The sequence below is a fragment of the Chiloscyllium plagiosum genome, chromosome 33 (assembly GCF_004010195.1).
Source record: "Chiloscyllium plagiosum isolate BGI_BamShark_2017 chromosome 33, ASM401019v2, whole genome shotgun sequence".
Taxonomy (NCBI): Eukaryota; Metazoa; Chordata; class Chondrichthyes; order Orectolobiformes; family Hemiscylliidae; genus Chiloscyllium; species Chiloscyllium plagiosum.
Window position 1 is genome coordinate 4,270,564 of NC_057742.1, and position 12,577 is coordinate 4,283,140.

The following is a 12,577-nucleotide window of genomic DNA, read 5'->3' on the forward strand; positions in this document are numbered from 1 at the left end:
TTTCCCCATCTAAGTGAGGCTTAATGATAGCCAGGTAAAAGTTCTACCTTTTTTAAACCTGTCATCTCTTGATTTATTCTCTGCCATACAGTATAGATGTTGTTGGGGGGCTCTAGACTGCACCCACTGCTATTTCTTCCTTTTGTTATCCCTTTCTACTTGTTACATGGATTCTGCAACTTCCAATCTAAGTTCATTTCTTGCTGCCATACTTATTCCACGTCACACCAACAAAGCTAAACCATCACCCTATTCTTTAGAGAATGAACATATCTCTGAATATTTACTTCAGGGATATTCCAGTTTTGACCTGTGTAACCATGTTTCCATAATGGTTATAAAGCATTAAGCTCCATTTGTGTTGTTAGTTTATTTGGTTTGTCCTTAGTACAACATGGATTTAAGTAAAAAGGCATTAATTTGGTCATTTGGTCTTAAGACTCTACTGCCGTTGTTTTTCTACATTTGTATATTCTGATGCACTCCAGGTATTTGTATCCTGATAGCTGCCCTGCATTGCTGCCATATCTTTTTGCCTCATAAACCTATGCTTTCCCTCTCCCACATGGAGCTTCTCTGTAACTTTTGATCAAGCTGAGCAACACTTACATTTATATACCATATTCAATGTCACAAACCATTCCAAGGAGTTGTCCAGAAGCAATATCAATCTGTCATAAAATATGTCAGAAAATACTAAGCCAAGATATACGGTCAATGAACTAATTTTCAAAGAGCATCTTAAAAGGAGCAAGGCATGCTCAGGGCCAAGCAGCGAAAGGCACAGTGCTAAAGATAAAGCAATGAAAATTGACCATGTGCAAGTGACCAAAATTGTAAGAGCTGAGGGATCCGAGAGGGTTGCAAGCCAGTGGAGATTAGATTTTTTTTTAAAAAGTGCGTTGTACGGCAATGTCAGCAATGGCTAGTTTGTTTTTCCTGCTTCCTTTTGCCATTACAGGAACTCCATAAGCTCTTTGTTCTGTACAAGAGGAACTTTAAGTTTGACCTTCTCTTTCTGAACTTTTGTCAGAATCACAAGTAAGTTAAATCTGCTACAAAAACTCGTTCCAACTAATCACATCTATGGTTGTGACTAATGTAGACAGAACTGACCAAAGAATTCTTTCTGACAAAAGTTTCACAGTTTATAAAAGATGGCTCTCTCTGCAAAATGTTCTAAATGTACCATTAAGTACTTTCAGAAACATTTGAATACACAAGAACAGAAACTATTATTCAACCATCGAAAAACAAATGGAATTTAATGCTATTTACCCCTGCAATATGTTTCACAATTTTGACTGCTTAATGTTGAATAGAACTTAGAGTCTAGGATCTAGCTGATTAAATGAATGGCCACCAATTATGGGCCAAATGGTGTGCCAGTTACACATGAGACCAAAGTTTCATTTGCCCATAATCTGAGAACTGTAGAGCTTAAGGAGTTTATAGAGATGGTTTATACAGGTTGTTTGCCAAGGGATTTAAACCATGAGAATTACAAAATGACAGATCAAGAACTGCTGCAGATGAAAGCTGACTAGGATAGCTCTGGAATACCTGGAGGGACAAAAGCTTGGATGACAGGTTTCACCACTAGATGAGCTAAGACAGAATAAAGATGCGTGATATAAGGAAATTGGAAATGGTTGCATTTTCTTTTTCAAAGCAGCAGAGTTAAACAGAATATCAAGCTTACCAACCATGAAGTTTAACTTAAACCAATAGGTGATGGAGAGGCAAAGTTATCAATTTCAATCTTCCCTAATGTTCATCTGGAGAAAATTACGAGGGGGTAAACATTTGTTTTCAGAAGTCATTCTAGTATTTTGTTCAAAACATGTCTCCACTTTACACAACCCAAATGCTGACAGCACGGTGACAGTAGACTGTATTTAGTTGTATAATCTCTGTTGCTGAGCCAGATCACCAGGTGGTGTCTCCATTTTGCACCATGACAATTTAGTTTGTGTTCCATAATAGCAGGAGAAAACAATATAACACCAGAATTTGAATCACAACGCCCCACTGTGCAGTAAATGATTGCTACTGCTGGAACAACAATTATGAATCCAGCCTCGGTAAACAACCAAGAGTTAAAAAGGGTTATCTGATAGACCAGTCTGAACAATTTGCATGTAGTTTTCAGATAAATAGGTTACCAAGCATAACATTACGACATGGGGTAAACTCCCCACCAATTTAAACCAGCAACACAGAAAAGATTTACCCCGTGCGGTAATCTGTGAAAATTCGAAAGGCCAAGAACTATCCCAAAAGTCACTATTTAAAGTACAAAAAAATTTAAGAATTTTGTTCTTTAAGTCTAACATAGAATATTAACTAATCACTATTTACAACTCCTTTCTCTAATGTATCTTTTACTTTTTCTTCTATAATACTGGTCCAATAAAACCGATTAAGATTTACCAAAATATTCAAATTTCAAGACCAGCCAGCTGTTGAATCTTCTCTTTGTATCTTCATCAGTCTTCTTCTTAGGGTTTCTGTTTCACGGGTCATTGATAGATAAAGATACCTTTAAGGGAGCTATTCTCCAGGCAGTATGCATATGTTGGTGGCTTGGTAGTTCTCCTCCAACTGCTCAATTTGTTTACTATTTATACCCCAAAGCATCGGATCATTTGATTGGTTTTAATATTGTCAAAATACCAAATTCAAACTTGATTGGAGTTTAGAATCTTGGGGCATAATTTAAACTAATTGGCCAATTTCCAATTTGTTTTTTTTGTCTCATAACAACCCAAGCACTACTAGATGCTGGACCAAATGTTACACTGCAAATTCTCCAGCACTCCCTGTTTCCTAAGTCCTTCAACTCTCAAAGGTACAGCACACCTCTACACCTTCATAACAGTATGACAAACTGGGGGCTCAAAATCAATATGATTCATGATCATTCTCCCTTAGCAACACTTTCTGAAGATGAAACATGGAAAATAAATGGACACTCTTGGTTCTCACTATACAGTTATTCACTCACTTTCACAAAATAAATCCTGAACTTCTTTGATGTAAACAAAAGATGACAAATATTGGACATTTTATTAGAATGGAAAATAATGGCAATACACAGGCACTCTTTTTTGGTTTTAACTTTAGACAGCCACCCCCCCCCCCCCCCCCCAAGTAAACAAAGTGGAAGTGGCTGAACTAATGCAATTGGCTTGATTTCATAACCTGCATTTTAGATTTTTTTTAAAAAGGTAACAAAGACGATTGCGGTCAATTTAGGTTGCTGACACACTTACCTTAAAAGGAAAATGTTTAAGGAATTAAGGGAAGAAAACAGAGTTGAGGGATTTCAGTGGATGCTATGGCTTACTTGTGCTCCTATATTTTATGGGCTTATTTGAAGAAAATGTAAACAGTAACACAATACATAAATTAATGGTACTGTTATAATTTAAATGTCCAAAGAAGGCAAAGATTTCTGCTTTACATTTAATGAGATTATGAACTAACCATTTTAGTACTCTTACAATTGACAATAGAATTTGCTTAATGCTATGAATTATCAGGTTGTAGTGTTGAAAGTCATTAAAAAAAATGTCGAGCGCATACTTCTGATGCCTTTGAAAGTCTCTTTATCCAATTTAAGTTTCCATTTCCATGGGGCAGCATGGTGTCACAGTGGTTAGCACTGCTGTCTCATAGCACCAGGGACTTGGGCTCAATTCCAGCCTCAGGCAACTGTGTGTGGAGCTTGCACATTCTTGCTGTGTCTGTGAGGGTTTTCTCCGGGTGTTCTGGTTTCCTCCCACAGTCTAAGGATGTGCAGGTTAGGTAAACTGGCTATGCTAAAATGTCCATAGTGTCTAGGGTTCTGCAGGCTAGGTGGATTAACCATGGGAAATACGGAGGGACTGGAGGGTGGGTCAGGATGGAATGCTTTTCAGAGTGTCGATGTGGACTCGATGGACTGAATGGCCTGGTTCCACACGGTAGAGATTCTATAATTTGTAATTAATAAAAAGCAACATTCATAAAATATTCCAGTCTGTAGAAGGTCAGCCTTCAGAGACAGAGAATTTTAAAGTTTCACTACCCAAGTGAAGAAATGTCTCCGTACCTCAATTAAAAATGGCCTGTGCCTCACAGACTGTCACCTGGCTTCAGCAATCCTACCCAGTCAGGCCTCATCAAGAATTCTGTGTGTTTGAATGAAATCAATTCTCATTCTTCTAAACTCTAAACAATAAAAAGCTTTGAGTATTTCAGCATTCTTCATAAGACAATCCCTCAGTCTCTGTAATTAGTTTGTTGAACTTTTGTTGCATACTCTCTATGGTAAGTATAATCTTTCTGCAGATAAGGGAGAAAGACTATACAAAATAGTCCAAATGTCATCCAACTACAAAGATGCGCTCTACATAATTGCAGTAAGACATCTTTACTGCTATACAGAGGAACCACAATTATCTGAAGGATATGGATGGGGAATATTGTGTTCTTATAATCAAATTCCGGATAACTGAAAGCTGGATAACAGTTTAGCCAAGCATCAGGACCTCGCAATCTTGCTGGATAATCCGATATTCGGATAATCAAATGCCAGATAATTGAGGTTCCTCTGCACGCAAATCCTCTTTCAACGAGGCCATCATACTATTTGCCTGCTCAATTGCTTGTTGTCCCTGCATGTAACACACAAGCCCCTTTGAAGTCCGAAACTTCACGGCCTCTCATCATTCACACTATTTTTGTTTTTCCTGCCAAAGTAGAAACTTCGTAATTCTCCACACTTAACTTCATTTGCCAACGTTTCATCATAACTTTTTTTTTTACATGTGTAACATACATAGTTTACACATTTAATGTTTAAACTCTTAAACATCACAAGAAATTCCGTAAGAAATTCCTTATCTTTGATTTAAACAAGGGACCCCTTTCCTAAGATTATGATGTCTGGCTTTAGATTTTCCCACAAAGGGAATATGAATTTGAGGTCAAATATTTAAGTTCCTAATTCTTTTAGCGCCTCTTTTGTCTTCTTTGTCACAAAAGGTTCCTCGGTTCTATTTAGCTCAAAACAGTACAAAATAGAGATACTCGATGAGACAAATCTTGTTTTGAAGATGACCACTTCTGAAGTCAAACAAAATTGAATCTGAAGTGAAATGAGAAGGGTAAAAGCTGCTGCTTAATTTTTACATTTTCACGGAAACAATGGGTACGCAAACACATTTGAATATCCGAAGCAGTTAACATTCTTGCTGGTCTCCCAAACATTAATTGTTTGGCAATGCAAGCTCAGATAAAGAAAGGTGTGTTACAATTTTAACTAACACTGACCCAACAAATCTAGTTGGTCATTGCTGAAGTAAACCATTTGGCACAGGTTTCTTTGCATTATACTGCAGTATCTAAATCCACTTGGAATATTAATGAAATGTGCACTTAATTTCTGTGCTGCTGCAAGCATCCTAATATCTTCAAAATGGTGAAATTATTTTGACACCTTTATGTTGTATCTAAGTTATCACCGTATCATATTTGGGACTGTCCTTAAATTGTGTTGTCTAATGCTATGTTAGAACAACTCAGCTGGGGACGTTGCTTTTTTGATACTTTTGATTAGGATTGTTGAGCCCTATGCCAGTCAGTGCGGAGTCAAAAGCAGTTTTACACAATGGACCTGCTTCACTGACAATTGGACAGGAATAGTAAACTAGCACAGTATAACAATTGACTTGGGGAGGGGAGGCATGGTGATGGTAGAACATGAGACGACGACGACAGAGATTATATAATCAAAGAGACCAGATAACGTTATTAGCTGTTACAATGAAGCTACTTAAAATGTGCTGACACACGAGTTTGTGGCAGCCTTTGTGCAAGTCATGGTGCAATTGTATCAAAAATCTTTTTGAACACTTGACAAAAACAGATTTTGAATATGGAAAAATTCACTCTGGCACATCACAGAATTCAAGATAGCTCAGGGAGATGCAAAAAATATGATCCAGATTAGCACTGAGTTACGAGACAGACTTGCAGAGTGAAACCTTTGTTTTGGCGTAGCACAGTTATTTGAAAAGCAAATTAGAAAAAAGCATGACAACTATACTTGGAAGCAAGTTACTTGGCTGGGATCACAAAACTTCAAGAGAAGAGGTAAAACAATTCTCCAGCCAGAAAGACAAAAGATTACAAGAAATTGTTTCTGCTGTCCAAGCAGAGTATAAAATGTATATGTCCAGTAAATCTTGTTGACTGCTGTTTGAATAATTAATTTGAAGTTTATAAGCCTACTCAACATCATGGGTAACATCGCAGGAAATGTCTAAATTTACATAGCACCTCATCTGATCTAAATATCAAAGTACACCAGGTAATGAATTACCTTTGGCATAGTTTGGCAGAGGTTAAGCAACGTAAAATGACATTCATTGGCAGGTGGTTTAAGGGCAAGTTTATCTGCTTGTAAAACCTTGGATGAGCATGGAGCACTTTATTTTACATTCGTTCTTAGGGTGTGAGCATCTCAGATTTATTAGCTATCATTAACAGCTTGAGGTGATGGGATGAGCCACCTTATGGAACCACTATAGTCATGCGTAGGTACACCCACAGGGCTGATAGGGACGGAGATCCAGGAATTTGACCAAACAACGAAGTAGTTATAATTTTTCTATGCCAGGATGATCCGTAAATTGGAGAAAACTCACGGATATTGGAATTCCCATGCAACTGTTGCCTTTATTGTTTTAGGTGGTAGAAGTCATGGATTTGCAAAAAGCTGACAAAAAATCCTTTGTGAATTGCTGTTGTTTTTATTTATTACATCCTCTGCCGTGCTCAATGTTCTAGGGTGGTGATTTTGAATATACAATAAGGTTTGTTTAAATTGGAAAACTGCTCAATTTTACATAAGTTACATAGACAACTAAATGTTTGGTAAAATTATATAACTGGCATCGTGCAATCATGCTCTTGCCCAATACGGGAGCTATAGTTTTAGGAATTTAAAGTAAAACTGGAAAGAAGAAAATCATGCTTACCTTCACCACCTTCAGGAACGTATGATGCTGTTATGATGTCTATATCAGCACAGTTCATCATAATCTGATTTGTTGCTTGTCTTACCTGCAAAGATACCACAAGTCTAAATGTTAGAACACTAAACACAGAAATACATTTTACAATCACTAGAAAAATACTTTTGATTATATCTCATTTAATGAATTTATTTGGTCTTGAATGCTCTCTCATTTCAAACTTACACTCCAATTTTAGAAATTTAATTCAGCAATTTTTCATCTCTCAGTCAATGACCAAGAAGGGAAGTAGGAAACTCAATCCATGACTGCTCACTGTGTAAAGATGAACAAGAACAACCTAGCATAAGTGATTCTCCTGACTTGGGGGAAATGCTAGGCAGCATCTCTTTTACATGGAAGGGCTGACAACAAAAATATCACATATGGGAGAGTAAATCAGCATAAACCCTTATTTTACCACTGCAAAACCACCCTTTTATAGTTTCAACTTATTTGTATGATGCAGTGGTTAAAATATCTTCTACACTTCCATCAAATGTTGTGCAAACCTGCAGACATATGTTGAAGTACAGACTTTGAAAGAAAATATGCATTAAATTCCACATCGTGTATGAATAAGCTGGATAGCATAAAACATTTTCTTAAATTTGTCACAGAAGTATTTGATCTTCTGTATTTAATCATCATAGATTTTCCAAGTCTTTTGTTGAAAATTATCAAATTACTGTTACTCAATTTATAGTTTTAATCTACAATAACTGACATCTTTGATATGTGAAATAGATTTTTCACCTTCAGAAAGTAGCTTTCATAGAGTCAGACAGCACAGAAACAGATCCTTTGGTCCAATCCAACTGCGCCGACCAGACATCCCAATCTGACTTACTCCCATTTGCCGGCGTTTAGGTCATATTCCTCTAAACCTTTCCAATTCATATACCCATCCAGGGTGCCTTTTGAATATTGTAATTGTACCCGCCCCACCATTTCTTTGGTAGCTCATTTCAAACACGCACCACACTCTGCATGACAAAGTTATCCCTAAGGTCCATTTTAAAGCTCTCCCCTGCACACCCCACCCCCCACACTTTAAACCTATGCCCTTTTGTCCCCTTACCTGAGAAAAAGACTTTAGTTATTCACCCCACTCATGCTCATGATTTTATAAAACTCTACAAGGTCGCCCCCTCAATCTCCATATTGGAAATCGATACTAAAATTAGAATTAGTGCAACAAATTATCACAAGATTGGTCCCAATAGTGAGAGGGTTGTCCTGTGAGGAAACTGAGTAAATCCTATGTTCCCTGGAATTTAGAAGAATGAGACACAATCTCGTTGAAACATGGAAGATTAGGAAGGGGCAAGGAAGTATGGACACAGATATTATTTCCCCTGGAGTTAAATGGAATGTAAAGATTCATGAAGAGTTATTCCTTCTAACTCTTTTGGGCATTTCACTGTTAACAACCACTACAATTAGCATTGTGCATCTAAGATCTGTTTGGACTCAGGGTGTAGGAAGCAAGATGGCTGAACCAATAAGTGATAGGTTTTCCTTTTTTAAAAAATTACACTTCTTCAGCAAAACTGCACTTAATCAGTGGGCATTCAAACATTTTACTTAAAGTAGTGAATGGATGCAGAATCATTCAGAAATGACTAAGGAATGGTGTTGAGGAGGCCTTTGACGATAGATTGAAAAATTACAAGCTAGTGTCATTTAGGGAACTCGGTCTCTAGCGTAAGCAGCATGGTTGAAGCTTCAGCATCAAGTGGGGAATTCAAAGTATATCAATTATAAGAGTGAGTATATCAATTATACTGTAGGAATGTAAAAAATGTACAGCTTGCAAGGCCATGGAGTAGCGACTGGTAAAGATTCTAAAATTGGAGCACAGAGGAAAGAAGCAAGAGAAACACTGGTAGCTTTATATAGAGTACAGCTCAGATATCAAAAGAGGTAATAGTGAAGCTGAGCTGAAATGAAGGTGAATAAATGCGCCTCTTGACATTGGAATTGAGGAAAGGATGGACAATTTCTACTGAAGCCAAATTGTAAGCCTTGGTAATGAATCAAATGCCTGATTTAAAATCTAATTATGACTCAACATGACATTAAAGTTATGCATTATCCTATTCTAACGAACAGCTCAACCAACAAGGACAGAATGAATCAGGCGGCAATGGAAAATTCGGGGGTGAGGGTGGAGCAAGAAGGAAAAGCAGAGGGATAAGGATGGACACTGGCAAGCTTGAGGAGTTATCTTGATCTTGTCAAAGTTTAAAGAACACTAGTATGCTAACTTCTGAAGAATTGAAGATTTTTCTTCTTCACCAGAAACGTGCAATGTCTCATATCTTGAAGTACCCAGAATTTCTATTGCCTTAAGAACAAAGGTAAGGGATGCATAGGACCTTGACTCTTCGTGTCCAAGTCTCACATCATCCTTAACTTGGAAATATTTCACAATGTGACTTTCTAAGTGCTGTGGAATATATTTCTACCAAACCTACTCCAAACAGTTCAAGATTGCAGCTCACTATCACCTTCTCAAAGGCAACAAAGGATGGGTGATAAATGCCAGCTACACCCATATCCCATGAAACAGTAAAGAAACTCTGACTTTGATGGCATATTTTAAGATTGCTTTTAAAAACAGGAATAAGAGATATCTTTCAAGTTATGGCATTTGGCTTTGAATCTTCATTCAGCCACAGGATTTTGCTGTTTTATCACGTGCAGTACTCCAACTGTAGTATACTGGCATTTCAGCAACAATTCACAAATAAAAAAAATCTAAGTTCAATCTCTTATCAGATCGGAATAGATCAGAATCAGATCAGAATCTTATCAGATCGAGTGGATCAGTCAGAGAGACAAATAGAAGCGATGAGGAATTTGCAACAGCATGTGATGGATGGCAGTTATAGGAAGGGGTGAAAGTCTCAGATACTGTCACATAGATGGGTTAACTCCAGGAAGGGTGAGAGAGGTCGGCACCTCAGGCAGGAGTCTTTTGTGGATATACCCATTTCAAACAGGTATACTGTTTTGGAAAATGTAGGGGGTGATGGATTCTCAGGGGAACGTAGCATGAACAGCCAAGTTTCTGGTATTGAGACTGGCACTAATGCAACGAGGGGTATGTCAGCTTCCAAGAGGTCAATTGTGTTAAGGGATTCTGTAGTCAGAGGTACAGACAGACGTTTCTGTGGCCAGCAGAGGAAAAGCAGAATGGTGTGTTGTTTTCCTGGTGCCAGGATGAAGGATGCCTCAGAGAGGGTCCAGAATCTTTCTCAAGGGGGAGAGGGGCCAGCAGGAGGTCATTGTCCACATTGGAACCAACGACATTGGAAGGGAAAAGGTTGAGACTCTGAAGGGAGATTACAGAGAGTTAGGCAGAAATTTAAAAAGGAGGTCCTCAAGGGTAGTAATAACTGGATTACTCCCAGTGCTACGAGCTAGTGAGGCGAGGAATAGGAGGATAGAGCAGATGAATGCATGGCTGAGGAACTGGTGTGTGGGAGAAGGATTCACATTTTTGGGTCATTGGAATGTCTTTTGGGGGAGAAGTGATCTGTACAAGGAGGACGGATTGCACCTAAATTGGAAGGGAACTAATATACTGGCAGGGAAATTTGCTAGAACTGCTTGGGAGGATTTAAACTAGTAAGGTGCTCAGGGATGGGCAGGACTGGCATTTTTGATAAGGGATAGCATTACAGCTGTTCTGAGGGAGGATATTCCTGGAAATACATCCAGGGAAGTTATTTGGGTGGAACTGAGAAATAAGAAAGGGATGATCACCTTATTGGGATTGTATTATAGACCCCCACAATAGTCAGAGGGAAATGGAGAAACAAACTTGTAAGGAGATCTCAGCTATCCGTAAGAATAATAGGATAGTTATGGTAGGGGATTTTAACTTTCCAAACATCCTCTGGGACTGCCATAGTGTTAAAGGTTTAGATGGAGAGGAATTTCTTAAGTGTGTACAAGACAATTTTCTGATTCAGTATGTGGATGTACCTACTAGAGAGGGTGCAAAACTTGACCTACTCTTGGGAAATAAGGCAGGGCAGGTGATGGCGGTGTCAGTAGGGGAGCACTTTGGGGCCAGCAACCATAATTCTATTCGTTTTAAAATAGTGATGGAAAAGGATAGACCAGTCTAACAGTTGAAGTTCTAAATTGGAGAAAGGCCAATTTTGACGGTATTAGGCAAGAACTTTCAAAAGCAGATTGGAGGCAGATGTTCGCAGGTAAAGGGACGGCTGGAAAATGGGAATCCTTCAGAAATGAGATAACAAGAATCCAGAGAAAGTATATTCCTGTGAGGGTGAAAGGGAAGGCTGGTAGGTATAGGGAATGCTGGATAACTAAAGAAATTGAGGGTTTGGTTAAGAAAAAGAAGGAAGCATATGTCAGGTATAGACAGGACAGATCGAGTGAATCCTTAGAAGAGTATAAAGAAAGTAGGAGTACACTTAAGAGGGAACTAAGGAGGGCAAAAAGGGGACATGAGACAGCTTTGGCAAATAGAATTAAGGAGAATCCAAAGGGTTTTTATAAATATATTAAGGACAATAGGATAACTAGGGAGAGAATAGGGCCCCTCAAAGATCAACAAGGCAGTCTTTGTGTGGAGCCACAGAAAATGGGGAGATACTAAATGAATATTTTGCATCAGTATTTACTGTCGAAAAGGATATGGAAGATACAGACTGTAAGGAAATAGATGGTGACATCTTGCAAAATGTCCCGATTACAGAGGAGGAAGTGCTGGATGTCTTGAAAAGGTTAAAGGTGGAAAAGTACCCAGGACCTGATCAGGTGTACCCGAGAACGCTGTGGGAAGCTAGAGAACTGATTGCTGGGCCTCTTGCTGAGATATTTGTATCATCGATAGTCACAGGTGAGGTGCCAGAAGACTGGAGGTTGGCAAACGTGGTGCCACTGTTTAAGAAGGGTGGTAAAGTCATGCCAGGGAACTAAAGACCGGTGAGCCTGACCTCGGTGGTGGGCAAGTTGCTGGAGGGAATCCTGAGGGACAGGATGTACATGTATTTGGAAAGGCAAGGGCCGATTCTGGATAGTCAACATGGCTTTGTGCATGGGAAATCATGTCTCACAAACTTGATTTGAGTTTTTTGAAGAAGTAAAAAAAAAAAGATTGATGAGGACAGAGCAGTAGATGTGATCTATATGGACTTCAGTAAGGCGGTCGACAAGGTTCCCCATAGGAGATTGATTAGCAAGGTTAGATCTCATGGAATATAGGGAGAACTAGCCATTTGGATACAGAACTCGCTCAAAGGTAGAAGACAGAGGGTGGTGGTGGAGGGTTGTGTTTTTCAGACTGGAGGCCTGTGACCAGTGGAGTGCCACAAGGATAGGTGCTGGGCACTCTACTTTTTGTCATTTACATAAATGATTTGGATGCGAGCATAAGAGGTACAGTTAGTAAGTTTGCAAATGACACCAAAATTGGAGGTGTAGTGGACAGCAAAGAGGGTTACCTCAGATTACAACAGGATCTGGACCAG

At 38.7% G+C, this 12,577-nt stretch overlaps 1 protein-coding gene across 2 annotated transcripts in view; it reads right to left on the reverse strand.

Moving 5' to 3' along the window:
* The window catches only part of npepps (aminopeptidase puromycin sensitive), a 231,246-nt gene that overhangs the window by 126,007 nt on the left and 92,662 nt on the right, over positions 1-12,577 (reverse strand). For both annotated transcript variants that reach the window (XR_006309177.1, XM_043674808.1), the window contains exon 2: positions 7,029-7,113. Coding sequence is in view for 1 of the 2 variants with exons in the window: in XM_043674808.1 (XP_043530743.1) it covers positions 7,029-7,113 (85 nt within the window). In the remaining variant the exon portion in view is untranslated. The remainder of the gene's footprint in view (positions 1-7,028; positions 7,114-12,577) is intronic.